General features: G+C 36.7%; 1 protein-coding gene across 3 annotated transcripts; it reads right to left on the reverse strand.

Moving 5' to 3' along the window:
• Window positions 1-6: 6 nt before the first annotated feature.
• LOC108063007 (uncharacterized) lies at window positions 7-9,503 on the reverse strand. 3 transcript variants are annotated; one of them, XM_017149922.3, is made up of 5 exons: window positions 9,310-9,503; window positions 7,594-7,811; window positions 6,806-7,297; window positions 974-1,267; window positions 7-911 (listed from the first exon to the last, which is right to left on the reverse strand). In XM_017149922.3, the coding sequence occupies exons 2-5, from the start codon at window positions 7,690-7,692 to the stop codon at window positions 612-614; spliced, it is 1,185 nt and encodes a 394-aa protein (XP_017005411.2). In that variant the 5' UTR covers window positions 7,693-7,811; window positions 9,310-9,503; the 3' UTR covers window positions 7-611. The 3 variants fall into 3 exon arrangements, with proteins under 3 accessions (XP_017005411.2, XP_017005410.2, XP_017005412.2); XM_017149921.3 differs by having other exon boundaries at window positions 9,253-9,503; XM_017149923.3 differs by lacking the exon at window positions 9,310-9,503 and adding an exon at window positions 8,873-9,057.
• Window positions 9,504-15,412: the final 5,909 nt, after the last annotated feature.

The following is a 15,412-nucleotide window of genomic DNA, read 5'->3' on the forward strand; positions in this document are numbered from 1 at the left end:
TTGTGCTTTGTCTTTTAGCCACGTCTGCAGCGTGACTGCATTCTTTTTAATTTCCTAATTCACAATGTTATATTAATTTTGGTGACAATTGTTCGATACAAGGGTAAAAGTAAGGTGCCAACAAATTATTAAAAACCAAGTATTTTGATTTTGATTCTGGTCTTACATTTTGATTTATAAGTTCGGCTGCTTGAATAAAATTGCTATAAGACAACATTCACAATAGTTCGCCTCGTCAGTGGTCATTATACTTTTAAAATAAACTACAATTCGTTTTAGTTATGTACAATTGTGTTTCTAAGTCAGATCAATTGAATAATTAGATAAAACTCGATCCGCAACTTTACGCTTAACTTAAAGGAAATTGAACTAAGGAGACGTGTTCAACAGGTGTTTGTTTGTTCATATTAATTGATAGCTACTCCCCATCGGTATCATCTTTTCCGTTTCTTTCGCAATAAATTAGTGTGTTAAAAGTTAGATCTAACTATGAGCGTGTCGAGGTAGGCTTAACGTTTGTTAGTTGGATTGGCTTACAAATTAAGAGCGTGGTGGTTTGTATATGAGGATGTGTTCATGTGCTAGCCTAAGACAGGTTCCTAGAATAACGCTCAACTTGAGCCGTCGTGCCCGTTGGCCAGTTTCGTGGACCTCTCCATGTTGGGCACCTCAATGGCCGGCGGGGGTGTGGCTCCCTTGGCCTTGGCCAGGACATCCCTCTGCTCGTAGATCTCGTTCACCAACTTCTTAACGAACGGATGGTTAAACTTGCCCTCCGTTGAGTCGAAAAACTCCTGGTGCTTTAGAAGGCAATTGTCCCGCTTCTCGTACTCGAAAGCCTGCATAACCATGTCCAGGCGATCCAGATCCTTGACGAACTTGCTTTCTGCAGTCTGTCCATGCTCGTACTCCTGGAAATGGGATAACATAAGTCTACTATCCACGAGAAAGAGAATCTTGCTGAGTAGCCCACCTCAAAGAGTTCCATAATGCGCTTTCCACGAGGCTCGATCAGCTTGCAAATATCTTCCATCGCCTTAAACTCCATGGCCCGCTTGTCGTCTTTGGAAACCCCGCAGAAGGGCGTTATGTCGCCCACCAAACTCTCCGCCAAGTCGTGTACCAATGCCAGCTCCATGCAGCGGATCTGATTGAGGCCCTCGCTGCCGTCCAGCAGGAAGGTCAGCATGCTCATCCTGTACATGTGGCCCGAAATCGATTCGCAGTCGTTGACATCACGCAGCACCCATCCAGTGCGTTTTGTGTGCTGTAAGCGAAAATGGAAAAACAGCGGGTTAGCCAAAGAATAATATGAGCTGACTCAACAAATATTGCAAACGGATGTATGATTAAAGAGTTTCTAAGTCCTAAGATTTGCCCAGACTTCGAAATATAACAATGTTGTATTAAACATGTACTAATGAGTAATTTATTATAGTGAGTTTTGGCTTTTTTCTGGTATACTTTTGTTTAGTTAGTTCCAAGCTTTCTTTATATTGGACATAGAAAACACAGCCGATATCCGTACTGGCACTTTGGCTAATTAAAAACACGACGCTACTTTGGTGACATCGTTGCCGGGTTGGCTCGTTGCACACATCAAGGTTGGCGCCCCATGCCCCAGACCTTCAACCCAAACCTGCCAGCGAGGGTGGTTCTAGACTGTTGCTATTTGATCAATAAAAGTTGTATTTATAGAAACCGGCGGAGGGGCAAACAAGGTCCAAAAGACGTTGCAGGCTTATTGTCATTGACGTTCGCTGTTTTTTTTTTGATAATTGTTTTTTCCTAATTCTAATTAATATGATTTAATTAAACTGCAAGAAGTCAGCATTCTGGTGCAATCATATCCGCTCGTGACTTATCAGGATTATTGATTAGCTGGTTCGATCAGTTTGTAGTCACGTAGTGAGTCGAAGACCTTATCTGACGGTTTGTTTTTTATCTATTAACAGAAACCAACTGAATAAGCTCCTATAGACAGGTAACAGGTTCCTTGTTGAACTGAGACCCGTACACATACAATACATTAAAAATATCAGGCTACTATAGATGAAAAAAAGTGACAAAAAGTACTTCAGCAAAATCCATTGTAGCTAAAGAAGTAGAGGTCGCCCAACTTTGTGATTGGACAATCTTGAAGTTAAAGGTTCAAATCACTATGGTCGGCAGTCCATGTAGTGACGAAGCGCACCAGGAGAGTGTGCGAAGGCGACTACTATATATACACGAAGAAATGAAAATCTACTGTGATGGTCCGATCATAATGAATGATACACCTATCGAAAGGTATTGCAAAAACTAACAGGATTGCATACCAAGACTCTAAGAAAATCAATTGGCTTGGGAGAGAGAGCGGTGAAAGTGAAAAAGTGAAAATTTCGAAATTTGGAGCTGTTGGGGCCGGTGGGGATAATTGCCCCCTCGCAATATTTTACTTGTATTCCTTTTGAAAATACCCGTCGAATGAGGGGTCGTTTGTCAAAATCCGACGCTCCGTTCAAAAGTTATAGCCAAAATAAGATTTTCTTCGTCTTCCCAAAATGAAAATTTAATTCTGTTTGTCAGTTTGTCAGTTTGTCAGTTTGTCAGTTTGTCAGTTTGTCCAAAACATGTTTTTTAAGTTTTGAAAATTTTATATGACGTTCATCACATCGATATAAAAAACTTTTGTTCTACCACTTTTGGAAAAACTCGCTAGTTTAGCGGGAAAACAGCTATAAATAGCTAAAAATCGGAAAGCCGTAACTTCTATACTACTAAAGCTACAGACTTGTGCTGCATCTCGTTTGAAAGGTATTTTTAAATGCTATAAACGCCTTCTATATGCAATTTGTGTAAATGTAATAATTAAAAAAATATGAACAAAAGACAATTTTTTAAAACTTTTTTTTAGCTTTTTTTTATTTTTCTCAAAAACGGCTCTAACGATTTTCTTTAAAACCTTAAACTGTATAGCCCTTGAGATTCCTTAAATTTTGGTATATAACACATTACTGTAAAAAGTCACGTTTAAAAGTTATTTTTATACGAAAATAGCCACTTTTGCCAGCTCGAACAATTAACGCTCCCTGAGTATTGAATTTTGTGGGAGGGTATCCGAACTGTACTTTAGGGTCATGGAATCAGTAAATTTGCACTTAAGAGTTCCATATAGGAATCTTTTGTTCTACGACTTTTGGAAAAAGCCGCTACTTTAGCGGGAAAAAGCTAAAAATAGCTAAATTTCGTTAGTTTGTAAGTTCTGCACTACTAAAGGTACAGACATGTGCTATACCTCGTTTAAAAGGTATTTTGAAATACTTCAACGCCTTTTTAACTTAACTTGTTAAAATACAATAGTTTAAAAATTATGATTGACCAATTTAAATTTAAATGTATATATTAGCTCCTATGAGAGCAAATGTAAACAAACAAAAACTTCTGATATCAAATAAAAACACCTCTTAACGAGGTAAAAAACTAGTGACGACCGCACCTTCAACATACAAAAGTTTTGATATCAACATTTGTGACGAAAAATTATTACACTCGTCATTAAATAGACTTTCTAATATTTTCTCATTCGGCACGCTGCAATAGAAAATGCCTGTGAAGGGAAAAATGCTGGAATAGTTTGCTAGGGCGGGCCGAATGAGAAAATATTAGAAAGTCTATTTAATGACGAGTGTAATAATTTTTCGTCACAAATGTTGATATCAAAACTTTTGTATGTTGAAGGTGCGGTCGTCACTAGTTTTTTACCTCGTTAAGAGGTGTTTTTATTTGATTACCTTTTCCGCTAAATTGTGGCTCTGGGCTGCGAAGGGTTTTCTTACTATTAAGTCGCAAAAAGTGCCTAAAAATCGAAAATTTGGAACTTTGACCACGGATTTCTCAAAACTTCGACGTGATAGAAAGTTTCCAAGTATGAGGTAGTAATCTACAGCTAAAATCCTTTCAGGTTTGGTAGCTTTTATTCTTGGGCTTTTTTTTTGTCGACCAGTGTAATTGTTCATATCTACTTTACACTTATCAAAATGACAATACAACTAATAAGCTAATGAAAAGAAAATAATAGAATCATTCATTTCCAATACTAATAGCAATGTATCGTTTCTCTTCGCTCAGTTTGGAAAACATCTAGAATATATATACCTATAATACCTCAAACAAACCCTCGAAGATAGCATCTATAATTTGAAGGCCAAGATCAAAGTCACGCGTTGCTTTTCTTTTTTGTTGCTTTCGCACGCTCTGTATGCAATCAGATATACATATAGTAGAAAATAAAGAAAATTTAGAGAACTGCTATTGGGAAATTTTTGTTGTAGTTTATTCAAGTCTTTTGCCCGTCTTACGTCAATGCTGACGGTTTATCATTGTTTGTGGGGCTCGAACTGAATTTCACGATGATTCCAAAAAATATATGTAGAAAAAAGCTAAACAACAAAATTCTTTCTCACGTGAGCCATTTGGAACTTTGCCTGAGTGTGTTTTGTATATTTATTTGCAATTTTGTTGCGGAGATTAGCCGATTCACACAATCAGTTCACTTTAACGACATTTTCACCCATGGACGTTGGGGCAGCTGCTCAAATTACAAAGCAATTCACTTTCTGCAGCTTGTCGATAAGAAAACAAGCCCCGTGCTAGAGGATTTTCGTCATTCTCTTGATGGGTTGAACTATTCTGATAAGATAAAGGCAAGTCTAATGATTCTAGAACGTGTGGAGCTCATGTCTTTGGCTCTATTTGTTTTGCTTCTGTCAGCTTATATGATTTGCACACAGCTGTGGCTTGTTTGAAGATATAATTTCTTTATGGGTAGACTTTGCACTTTGTCTGAGCTTCTATCGCTAATTTAAGATACATTTTTTACTTGAGTATTAGAACGAAAAAAAAATAAAAAAAAAAGAATTTTAAAATTAAATCGAAACAAAACATATAGGTACAATTATTTACAAATATGCGTATATATTATATATATTTCTTGGCAAGCGACTATAAAAATTCGTTCAAGGGGGACACAAGAGCGAGGTTGCCGCTGACATTATACAACACCATTGAGTCAAAATCTGCCAAGTGGGCCACCCCTGTTCCGAAGGTCCGATTTTCATCGAACTTTTTTACTTTTTCGGTTCACAACGAAAATATAAGAACTTCATTTGAACGGTTTTGCGAAATTTTGAGTTTTGCCGGAGTTATAGGGGTCAAAACAGGGCATTTTTGACACTTTTTCGAAAAAGTTGCACTCAGTCATTAATTCATAACTTCGGAACGGTATGAGATATCTTTATGATGTTTTCACTAATCGCTCAAGAATTATTATGGCTTTCCATAAAAAAATGTACAAAAAAATCAAAAATTTTTTTCCTTAAAAATAAATCAAAATTTTTTTTTAGTTTTTATTTTTTTCAGTGTTCTTCACCAGCTATGGAGTTTAAAACCATTTGAAAATGAAGTTTGATTCATTACGAAAAAGATCCAAAAAAAAAAAAGAGTGGCCCGGCCAAAGGTTTTTCGCAATATCGATTTAAAGAAGGGCGCACAGCGGTTTTCCATACAAAAACGGCTTGCTCGTGAAAATTGGCTGGTCAACACATGCCGTTGCGCGCGTAGCGTCAGCCGACTGCAGCTGTCAATGAGGCACTTTTTGTCGTTTTATATGGGAATCCGCTGTGCGCCCTTCTTCAAATCGATATTGCGAAAAACCTTTGGCCGGGCCACTCTTTTTTTTTTTTGGATCTTTTTCGTAATGAATCAAACTTCATTTTCAAATGGTTTTAAACTCCATAGCTGGTGAAGAACACTGAAAAAAATAAAAACTAAAAAAAAATGTTGATTTATTTTTAAGAAAAAAATTTTGTGATTTTTTTTTACATTTTTTTATGGAAAGCCATAATAATTCTTGAGCGATTAGTGAAAACATCATAAAGATATCTCATACCGTTCCGAAGTTATGAATTAATGACTGAGTGCAACTTTTTCGAAAAAGTGTCAAAAATGCCATGTTTTGACCCTTATAACTCCGGTAAAACTCAAAATTTCGCAAAACCGTTCAAATGAAGTTCTTATATTTTCGTTGTGAACCGGAAAAGTAAAAAAGTTCGATGAAAATCGGACCTTCGGAACAGGGGTGGCCCACTTGGCAGATTTTGACTCATTGCAAATATACTAAACAAAATAAAAAACAAAATAAAGCTAAAGAGTACAGACGAAAAGGAATTGATTATACAAAACGTAAATAAATAAATCTTTTCGTTTTACTTGCTTTGGACTTCACACATTTGTTTATTTTTTGTTTGGCTTTATTTGAGATCGGGGTTTTTTTATAAATATTTTGATAGCGATTTGTATATTATTCGAAGGATTTTGGCTACCAAAAGGTTTCGTAATATTTTTTTTGTAAGATAAAGCTTAATCATTTTTTTTATTAATTATGAAAATGTCTTAAAATATGATTTTGCTTTCATGAATTTAAATAACAATAAGAGAAAACAATTAAAAATACGTTGATAATATAAAAATGGAAGTTATAACCCATTGATTTTAGTAACTTGCTAACTAATTAAATTATATTGACGACTATGAAAGTCAGGTCAGTCATAATTTAATGGAAATATTACAATATGAAACTTCCTCTTTTACATACACAAATTTTAAAATTCAATACATTATTTTGAAAAATTAACATTACGCTTCTCTTCACAGCTAGAGTTAGTCAAAATACAAAGGACTTCGGGAAAAATCGATGGGAACATATGACGCGAGAGTGGAGCAGGGGAAATCGAGGGAAAGGCGCTAGGAAACCAGTTTCACATACCTTGAGATTGCCGATGAGCTCCATGAACTGAAGAATCTCGCCGAGCCCCGTGCTGAAGCAGGGCTTCTTGCCGGCGCTGGCTGATGCGGATGCCACCTCGTGGCAAGAGGCTCCCAGTCCCGGGGTCTCTACATCGCCTCCCTTGGTGGCCGTGATTTCATCCGCTTTCTGGGACTGCAGGGGTTCCGCCGCTAGCGATGACATGGCGAACTTGGTGGCGGTCTGCTGCTGCTGTTGTTGCTGTGAGGACTTGGCCCTGGTCTGTCCTGTTCCTGACTGCGTGTGAATGAGGCGCTGGATGTCCTGGCTGCGTTGCTGCAGTATTTTCCTGGCGAACTGATGTGCTGAGATATTCTGGCCGTGGCCGTGCGCCGACTCCAAATCCGACTCTGAATCGCCGTGACTGCGACCGTTTGTGTGCGAGGGCGAACCGTGACTGCCGCTGTCGCCCAACTTCGCTTGACTAGAGTGCTTTGTAGCTGCCGCTGTGCACTACAAAAAATAATTTAATTTTTCAGATTAGGTCAGCGGAAAATAATTATAATAATTTTGGTTATAGAAATTTTAATTCAAAATGAGCTCTATTTGTTAGGTATATTTTCTGATCTTTACAATTCTAGCTAAGTAACTACAAAATATCTAGAAAATTCGTTAATAAAAGGTTTACATTTTTTACATCAATAAAAAAGGTCATTTAATAATTAAATTTAATTAATTTGAAATATTTGAATATTAAGCAATGAGAAAAATTTAGGTGTCCATTAGGTATAAAATGCGATTTTTTTTACCAGTGTGGTTGTAGCTCCTGACGTCACGCTGCGCAGCAGCCGGCTGAGATCGCTGCCGCCGTTCGACGTCGCTCTGACCAACTGCTGCAGAGAGAACATCGCGACCACAAAAGAGATCGATGGCGGGAGTGAGAGTGGGTGGGAGAATGCGCGTGATCGTGGGCCACAAATTTGTAGCCAGAGTCAAACACGTGATGTGTGTGTGCCGTTCGCCTGGTCTGTGGGTGGGAAAGAGAGGGAGAAAGTCATTATTTGTTGTTGCCATAAGTAATACTTGGGTAGATTTTTATCGCATGCGAGTTTAAGGGAGAAAAAAAAAAGAAGACATTGAAAATGTAAACAGTGGGGTTGATTCAGATTTATAATAGAATCAAATAGAACGGACGCTTAGAAAAATTTTTTCCCATATTTCAATAGAGTCCGCAATGAATATTTGCGTATGAAGAACAACAAAAACTAAATATTTTGGAATTTGGTCATAGGTATTAAAGTAGTTTAAAAAAGGTAAATTTTTCACGACCAGTTTATTACTTGGCTTCCATTATTACCACTTATGTATATCATCTGTAATTTCACACTTATTTATATGCATTACTCACTGATGTTAATTAACAGATGGAATACAAATAATTTTTAATTAACAATTTAAAACGTTATTTCCTGTTAAATTAGCTGATGCAATACACAACGTAAGATCAAAGCAAATTTTCGGCAAAAAAAAATAAAGCCAATTGAAGCGATTAAATTTTGTATTTATTGCAAAACACAATGTCGCAAATATTATTCCTTGCTCAGTTTTATAGATGGTCCAAAGTGCAACTGAATAAAACAATTAAGACGCCGCCTTATCAGCTGTCGACACTTTTCTTTCCCAGACTCTCATATAAACATAAAAATATGTGCGTATGTATGTTCGTACAATGAACATATGCAATGTACAGTACGGTTCAAAACAATAAAACTTAAAATTCAGGTTTTAGGTGCACTTTTACTCTTTTGTATTTATTGGAAAACGGAAAATATTACATTTATAGCGCGAAATTTATGAGTACAAAAAAATCAGCTGTATCTATTAAATGAAATAAATTAGCTGATAATTGATTTTTTTCACTTTGTAAACTGTTTACAAATTAAGTTATTTTTAAGACTCTTAATAAGGGAATATTTATATTTCACTGTAAGAACGAACAGCTTAAATTCACTCGATTTGCAATCTTAACGAAACCAACTTATATTTTGACCGCAGCTGTTTGTCTGTATGTATTTGCGTTGCGGCTACCTTGACACCACTCTCTCAGTGTAAGAAGTTCCGTTAAAATAACGGCAAATAAATAGGAAGCGATTCCGTCACTGCGACAGGCACTTCAAGGTGATGGCGGTGTGTTGTGTGTGTGTGCTCGGGGGATGTGCGTCGTGTGGCACGTAATCACCGTTGGTTCGATGTACTGTTAGCGACTATAAGCTCCGCCCGCCGATGGGAAACTAAAACTTTTAATTCGGCAACGCGACCGCCGACAGAACACAACGTTTGTAATTAGGAATATAAATATATCGCTAAGCTAATATAGGTACTCTGGCACATACACACACACAATGCACACGCGCACAACTACAACAAGAACCACAATAGAGGCGGCAGAAATAGTTAAGATTACTAACGGAATTTATGCAACAGCCAAACAGTCTGCATTCTGCGACGGCCGTCAAGTATCCGACCTGTATCACCAAGCGCTTTTCATCCTGCTGCGATGAATATTTTTAATTAAATCCACTAATCCGCTCTCTCTTTCTCGCCCGCCGTCGGGCAACAACAATGTTGCGCGCTCTTTATTCAATTGTTTTTTTTTCGCAGCGCAGCAATTGCACAATTGTCTTTTTCTTTTGCACTTTTTGTTCTTGTAACCGCGAGCAGCTGTTACTGTCAGTGTGCCCGTGTGGCGACCATAACGCCAACATATTTCGGCGGTCAGCTGTTTGAGCTGATAATAGCCGGTTCAGACAGGGGGTTTTTCTGCTTCCGATAAACCTCCGCTTCAAATAGACCCTCGCGCGATATTGTAATACTTTTAAATTTTAATATTTACGTTTATTTCCTTTACGTTTTTATTATAAAGCCTAGTACTCAGTACCACGAAAACTGCTAGCTAAGCATAGGAGTAAGCGAGAGGCAAATAGGTAGCTAAAGCCTTTAGCCGGGGACTTTTTTCACCGCGGTACTCAGTTGAGCTAAGGAAATGGTAAGGAAATACCAAAAAAATACAAGATTTAGCGGATGAATTCCGATGAACGCCTTTAGCCGCCGACCAAAGAATAAAAAATTTAATCTTTGGCTGTGTTTGTGCAGAAGCGGTGTGCCAATAACAATTTATAAATGGAAGGAAAACCACAAAAACCAATGGAAAACTGTAGGAGTTTCTGCAATACATATCGCCATTCCAACAGCGAATTTAAAGCTTGCGACCCAGGTCGGCTAATCATTTTGTAATATTTCAAAATTGGCGCCAGTTAATTAGTTTGCTGAGAGTAAGACCATGCTACATGCATTGCGGATGAACTCCGAAAACTTCGGTCACACTAAAAGATTAATATTTTTCGACTAGTAAAACTCTTAGCCGAACTGAGTACTAGGCTTAAGCTGAATTGTTGAATTTTGGTCAGCTGTTAATCAGCTGTTACATACAAAGTCAACTTTCAGAAATTTCAGCAATTCAACAGCCTCGGGGCTGATGAAAGGGGGGAATCCCTAAACTGTTGAATTGCTGAATTGTTGAAAATTCAACAAAAAATTTCAGCAATTAAGGGAACGACCCAAAATGACTCCTGTTGAATTTTCAAACAGCTGTTATTTGTTGAAAAATTTCACGGAACTTAAAGCATGTAAAATTTGATTTATTATTGCTAGTTACTGTCTCAAAGTGTTACCAAGGTAAAAATACCTACAAATATGCTATCTAAGTTGATTTTAAAATAAATAATTCGTACTGGTGATACTAAAATGTTACAGAGTTGCCACGACTTTTTAAAAAAGGTGACAACTCTGGCTTTTCAGCAATTCAACAAAATTTTCAGCAGCCCCGAGGCTGATGAATTGCTGAAATTTCTGAAAGTTGACTTTGTATGGAACAGCTGATTAACAGCTGACCAAAATTCAACAATTCAGCAATTCAACAGTTTAGGGAATCCCCCTGAAAATTTTGTTGAATTGCTGAAAAGCCAGAGTTGTCACCTTTTTTTAAAAGTCGTGGCAACTCTGTAACATTTTATTATCACCAGTACGCATTATTTATTTTAAAATCAACTCAGAATGCATATTTGTGGTTCTTTTTACCTTGGTAACACTTTTAGACAGTAACTAGCAATAATAAATCAAATTTTACAGGCTTTAAGTTCCTTGAAATTTTTCAACAAATAACAGCTGTTTGAAAATTCAACAGGAACCATTTTGGGTCGTTCCCTTAATTGCTGAAATTTTTTGTTGAATTTTCAACAATTCAGCAATTCAACAGTTTAGGGAATTCCCCTGAAATAGTAAGAAAATACCACTAAAATACTAGATTTAGCGGATGAATTCTGATGAACGCCTTTAGCCGCGGCCCAAAGAATAAAGCCTAGTACTCAGTTCGGCTAAGAGTTTTACTAGTCGAAAAATATTAATATTTTAGGGTGACCGAAGTTTTCGGAGTTCATCCGCAATGCATGTAGAATGGTCTTACTCTCAGCAAGCAAATTAACTGGCGCCAATTTTGAAATATTACAAAATGATTAGCCGACCTAGGTCGCAAGCTTTAAATTGCTGTTGCTAGGCTTAATACTCAGTTCGGCTAAGAGTTTTACTAGTCGAAAAATATTAATCTTTTAGTGTGACCGAAGTTTTCGGAGTTCATCCGCAATGCATGTAGCATGGTCTTACTCTCAGCAAACAAATCAACTGGCGCCAATTTTAAAATATTACAGAACGTTGAGCCGACCTGGGTCGCAAGCTTTAAATTCCCTGTTGAAATGGCGATATATATGGCAGCAACTCCGACAGGCAGTTTTCCATTGATTTTTGTGGTTTTCCTTCCATATATAATAAACGTTTAGATAGGTTTTTAAACTATTTTCATAATCTATTTATTGTATTATTCTACAATAAAATTAGGAGAACGCAATTTTTCGACAGTTTTCCCGAGTTGAAATCCCCCTTCGTGAATGTTGAGCTGAGCAACTGCTCTTTAGTCAGCTGTTATTGGATGGTAGATGGTGGATGGAGCTCTGTGGGAAGACCCTATTAGTCAGCTGTTATTGGATGGTAGATGGTGGATGGAGCTCTGTGGGAAGACCCTATTAATTTATGTTTGCTTGGAAAATTAATGTATATTACCAAACAGCCGCATAATTTTTTATTCCCAAGATAAAATGTCTGTAAGGTGAAAAGATTGGCGTTCATTTGACAAAATTTGAATGAAACGAGAAAACCTTTTCCTTCTTTAGAATTTTACAAAAGCGACATCTATCTTTTTTTTAACCAACTTACTTCAATTATTTACTTATATTTTATTACCCTACATGTAATGTACAATTTCTAATTTTGTGTAAAAATAATGTAGACAGTTTGGAAGCACAATGCAATAAAGTATTTTTTTTAAAAATCGTAGGCGCGAAATTTTTCAATTGATCACGATTTTTTGTGATCGCAAAAAAAATAGCACTTTTAATAACACTAGTTTACAGCCGAAATGCTCCCCAGCAATTGATGGCAAATTCTATTAGTTTTGGACCCCTAGATCACGAAAATAGCACTAATTTTTTTTCGATGGCACAGTTTTTTTTTAAAGATTTTTTAAAGTTCGAAATGTTAAATTTCTTACTTTTTTCGAATTTCTTCTTATATCTCGCCAGATATCCACTCGATTGGGCCAGTTTTAGTTTTATTTTAAAGTCAATAGATCAGAGCCTAACTTTGCCATACAGATCAATATGATTGGATAAGTAATGGCAGCGCAGAAGCTCGACAAAGATAAAAAATGTATATATAGTAAAAACTCGAAATAAATCCGTTGAAAAATCATAATGGGTACAAACTTAAAGTTTACATCCTACCGAATAAAACAAGCAGGATATGGCCCACATCCATGGAAAATTGGATTTATGGTGGATTTTTAAAGTTCGGATTTTTCCACTTTTTTCGGTTGACAGAGACCAAATTTAAGATTTATCATAGGCGGCGACATGTAAGCCAAAATGAGTGGTGACGGCAGGTCACCATTGTTTGATCTATTGACTTTAAAATAAAACTAAAACTGGCCCAATCGAGTGGATATCTGGCGAGATATAAGAAGAAATTCAAAAAAAGTCAGAAATTTAACATTTCAAACTTTAAAAAATATTTAAAAAAAAACTGTGCCATGGAAAAAAAAATTAGTGCTATTTTCGTGATCTAGGGGTCCAAAACTAACAGAATTTGCCATCATTTGCTGGGGAGCACACCAAGAATATTATTTTGTAAACTAGTGTAATTTATCACTATGGACGGCAGTACATGTAGTGACGAAGCGCACCAGGAGAGTGTGCGAAGGCGACTACTATTATATAGCCGCAAAATTGAAAATCTGCTGTGATAGTCCGATCGTAATGAGTAATACACCAATCGAAAGGTATTGCAAAAACTTAAAGAATTGCATACCAAGACTTTAAGAAAATCAATTGGCTTGGGAGAGAGAGCAGTGAAAGTGAAAAAGTGAAAATTTCGAAATTTGGAGCTGTTGGGGCCGGTGGGGATAAATGCCCCCTCGCAATGTTTTAGTTGTATTCCTTTTGAAAATACCCGTCGAATGAGGGGTCATTTGTCAAAATCCGACTCTCCGTTCAAAAGTTATAGCCAAAATAAGATTTTCTTCTTCTTCCCAAAATGAAAATTTAATTCTGTTTGTCAGTTTGTCCAAAATATGTTTTTTAAGTTCTGAAAATTTGATATGACGTTCATCACATCGATATAAAAAACTTTTGTTCTACCACTTTTGGAAAAACTAGCTAGTTTAGCGGGAAAACAGCTATAAATAGCTAAAATTCGGAAAGCCGTAACTTCTATACTACTAAAGCTACAGACTTGTGCTGCATTTCGTTTGAAAGGTATTTTTAAATGCTATAAACGCCTTCTATATGCAATTTGTGTAAATGTAATAGTTAAAAAGATATGAACAAAAGAAAATTTGTTTAAACTTTTTTTTTAGCTTTTTTTTAATTTTCTCAAAAACGGCTCTAACGATTTTCCTTACAACTTTAAACTGTATAGCCCTTGAGATTCCTTAAATTTTGGTATATATCATGTTTATGTAAAAAATCGCGTTTGAAAGTTATTCAGAAACGAAAATAGCCACTTTTGCCAGCTCAGAACAACTAACGCTCCCTGAGTATTGATGTTTGTGGGAGGGTATCCGAACTGTATTTTAGGGTCATGGAATCAGTAAATTTTCACTTAAGAGTTCCATATAGGAATCTTTTGTTCTACGACTTTTGGAAAAAGCCGCTACGTTAGCGGGAAAAAGCTAAAAATAGCTAAATTTCGTTAGTTTGTAAGTTCTACACTACTAAAGGTACAGACATGTGCTATACCTCGTTTAAAAGGTATTTTGAAATACTTCAACGCCTTTTTAACTTAATTTGTTAAAATACAATAGTTTAAAAATTATGATTGACCAATTTAAATTTAAATGTATATATTAGCTCCTATGAGAGCAAATGTAAACAAACAAAAACTTCTGATATCAAATAAAAACACCTCTTAACGAGGTAAAAAACTAGTGACGACCGCACCTTCAACATACAAAAGTTCTGATATCAACATTTGTGACGAAAAATTATTACACTCGTCATTAAATAGACTTTCTAATCTTTTCTCATTCGTCACGCTGCAATAGAAAATGCCTGTAAAGGGAAAAAGGCTGGAATAGTTTGCTAGGGCGGGCCGAATGAGAAAAGATTAGAAAGTTTATTTAATGACGAGTGTAATAATTTTTCGTCGCAAATGTTGATATCAGAACTTTTGTATGTTGAAGGTGCGGTCGTCACTAGTTTTTTACCTCGTTAAGAGGTGTTTTTATTTGATAAAAATAACAGACCAAAATTCAAAATATTAATAAAAATATCGGCCAAAAATTAAAATTACACAGGTCGACAAAATCCGGACTTTTTTTCGCCTTAAATGGACTAAATGCTGAAAAACCTGAAAGAACTTTTAGACCTGTTACTCGTAGAGTAAATGGATATATTGTATTCGTGCAAGAGTATGTAACAGGGAGAAGGAAGCGTTTCCGACCCTATAAAGTATATATATTCTTGATCAGGGTCACTAGCCGAGTCGATATAGCCATGTCCGTCTGTCCGTCCGTCTGTCCGTCTGTCCGTCTGTCCGTCTGTCCGTCCGTCTGTCCGTCCGTCTGTCCGTCCGTCTGTCCGTCCTTCTGTCAGTCCGTCTGTCCGTCCGTATGAACGCTGAGATCTCGGAAACTACAAAAGCTAGAAGGTTGAGACTTTCCCCACATATTCTTGGGCTTCCTACGCAGCGCAAGTTTATTTCAGCCGAGCGCCACGCCCCCTCTAACGCCCACAATCGCCCACTAACAATTTTAAAATGTGTCTGGCGCCCACACCTTTAAAGATTTCCGAGAAGTAAAAATGCAATTTTGTTGTGTATACTTATACCTATCGAAATGTAAATCGGACCATTCAATAAAAAGTTATACGCAATCAAACAAATGGTATATATCCATGGTAGATAGTCGGGACAACAACCCGACTATAGCGTTCTCTCTTGTTTCAAATCGAAACATTCGTTAAA

The sequence above is a fragment of the Drosophila takahashii genome, chromosome 2L, assembly GCF_030179915.1.
Source record: "Drosophila takahashii strain IR98-3 E-12201 chromosome 2L, DtakHiC1v2, whole genome shotgun sequence".
NCBI classification, from domain to species: Eukaryota; Metazoa; Arthropoda; class Insecta; order Diptera; family Drosophilidae; genus Drosophila; species Drosophila takahashii.

What these genes read in the sequence shown, in the direction of transcription:
- LOC108063007 (XM_017149922.3), bottom strand. Translation starts at nt 7,692, where the DNA reads ATGTTCTCTCTGCAGCAGTTGGTCAGAGCGACGTCGAACGGCGGCAGC. An exon ending in CAGGAGCTACAACCACACTG is followed by an intron (nt 7,298 to 7,593) that starts GTAAAAAAAATC and finishes TATTTTTTGTAG; the next exon opens with TGCACAGCGGCAGCTACAAA. An exon ending in GCATTATGGAACTCTTTGAG is followed by an intron (nt 912 to 973) that starts GTGGGCTACTCA and finishes TCCCATTTCCAG; the next exon opens with GAGTACGAGCATGGACAGAC.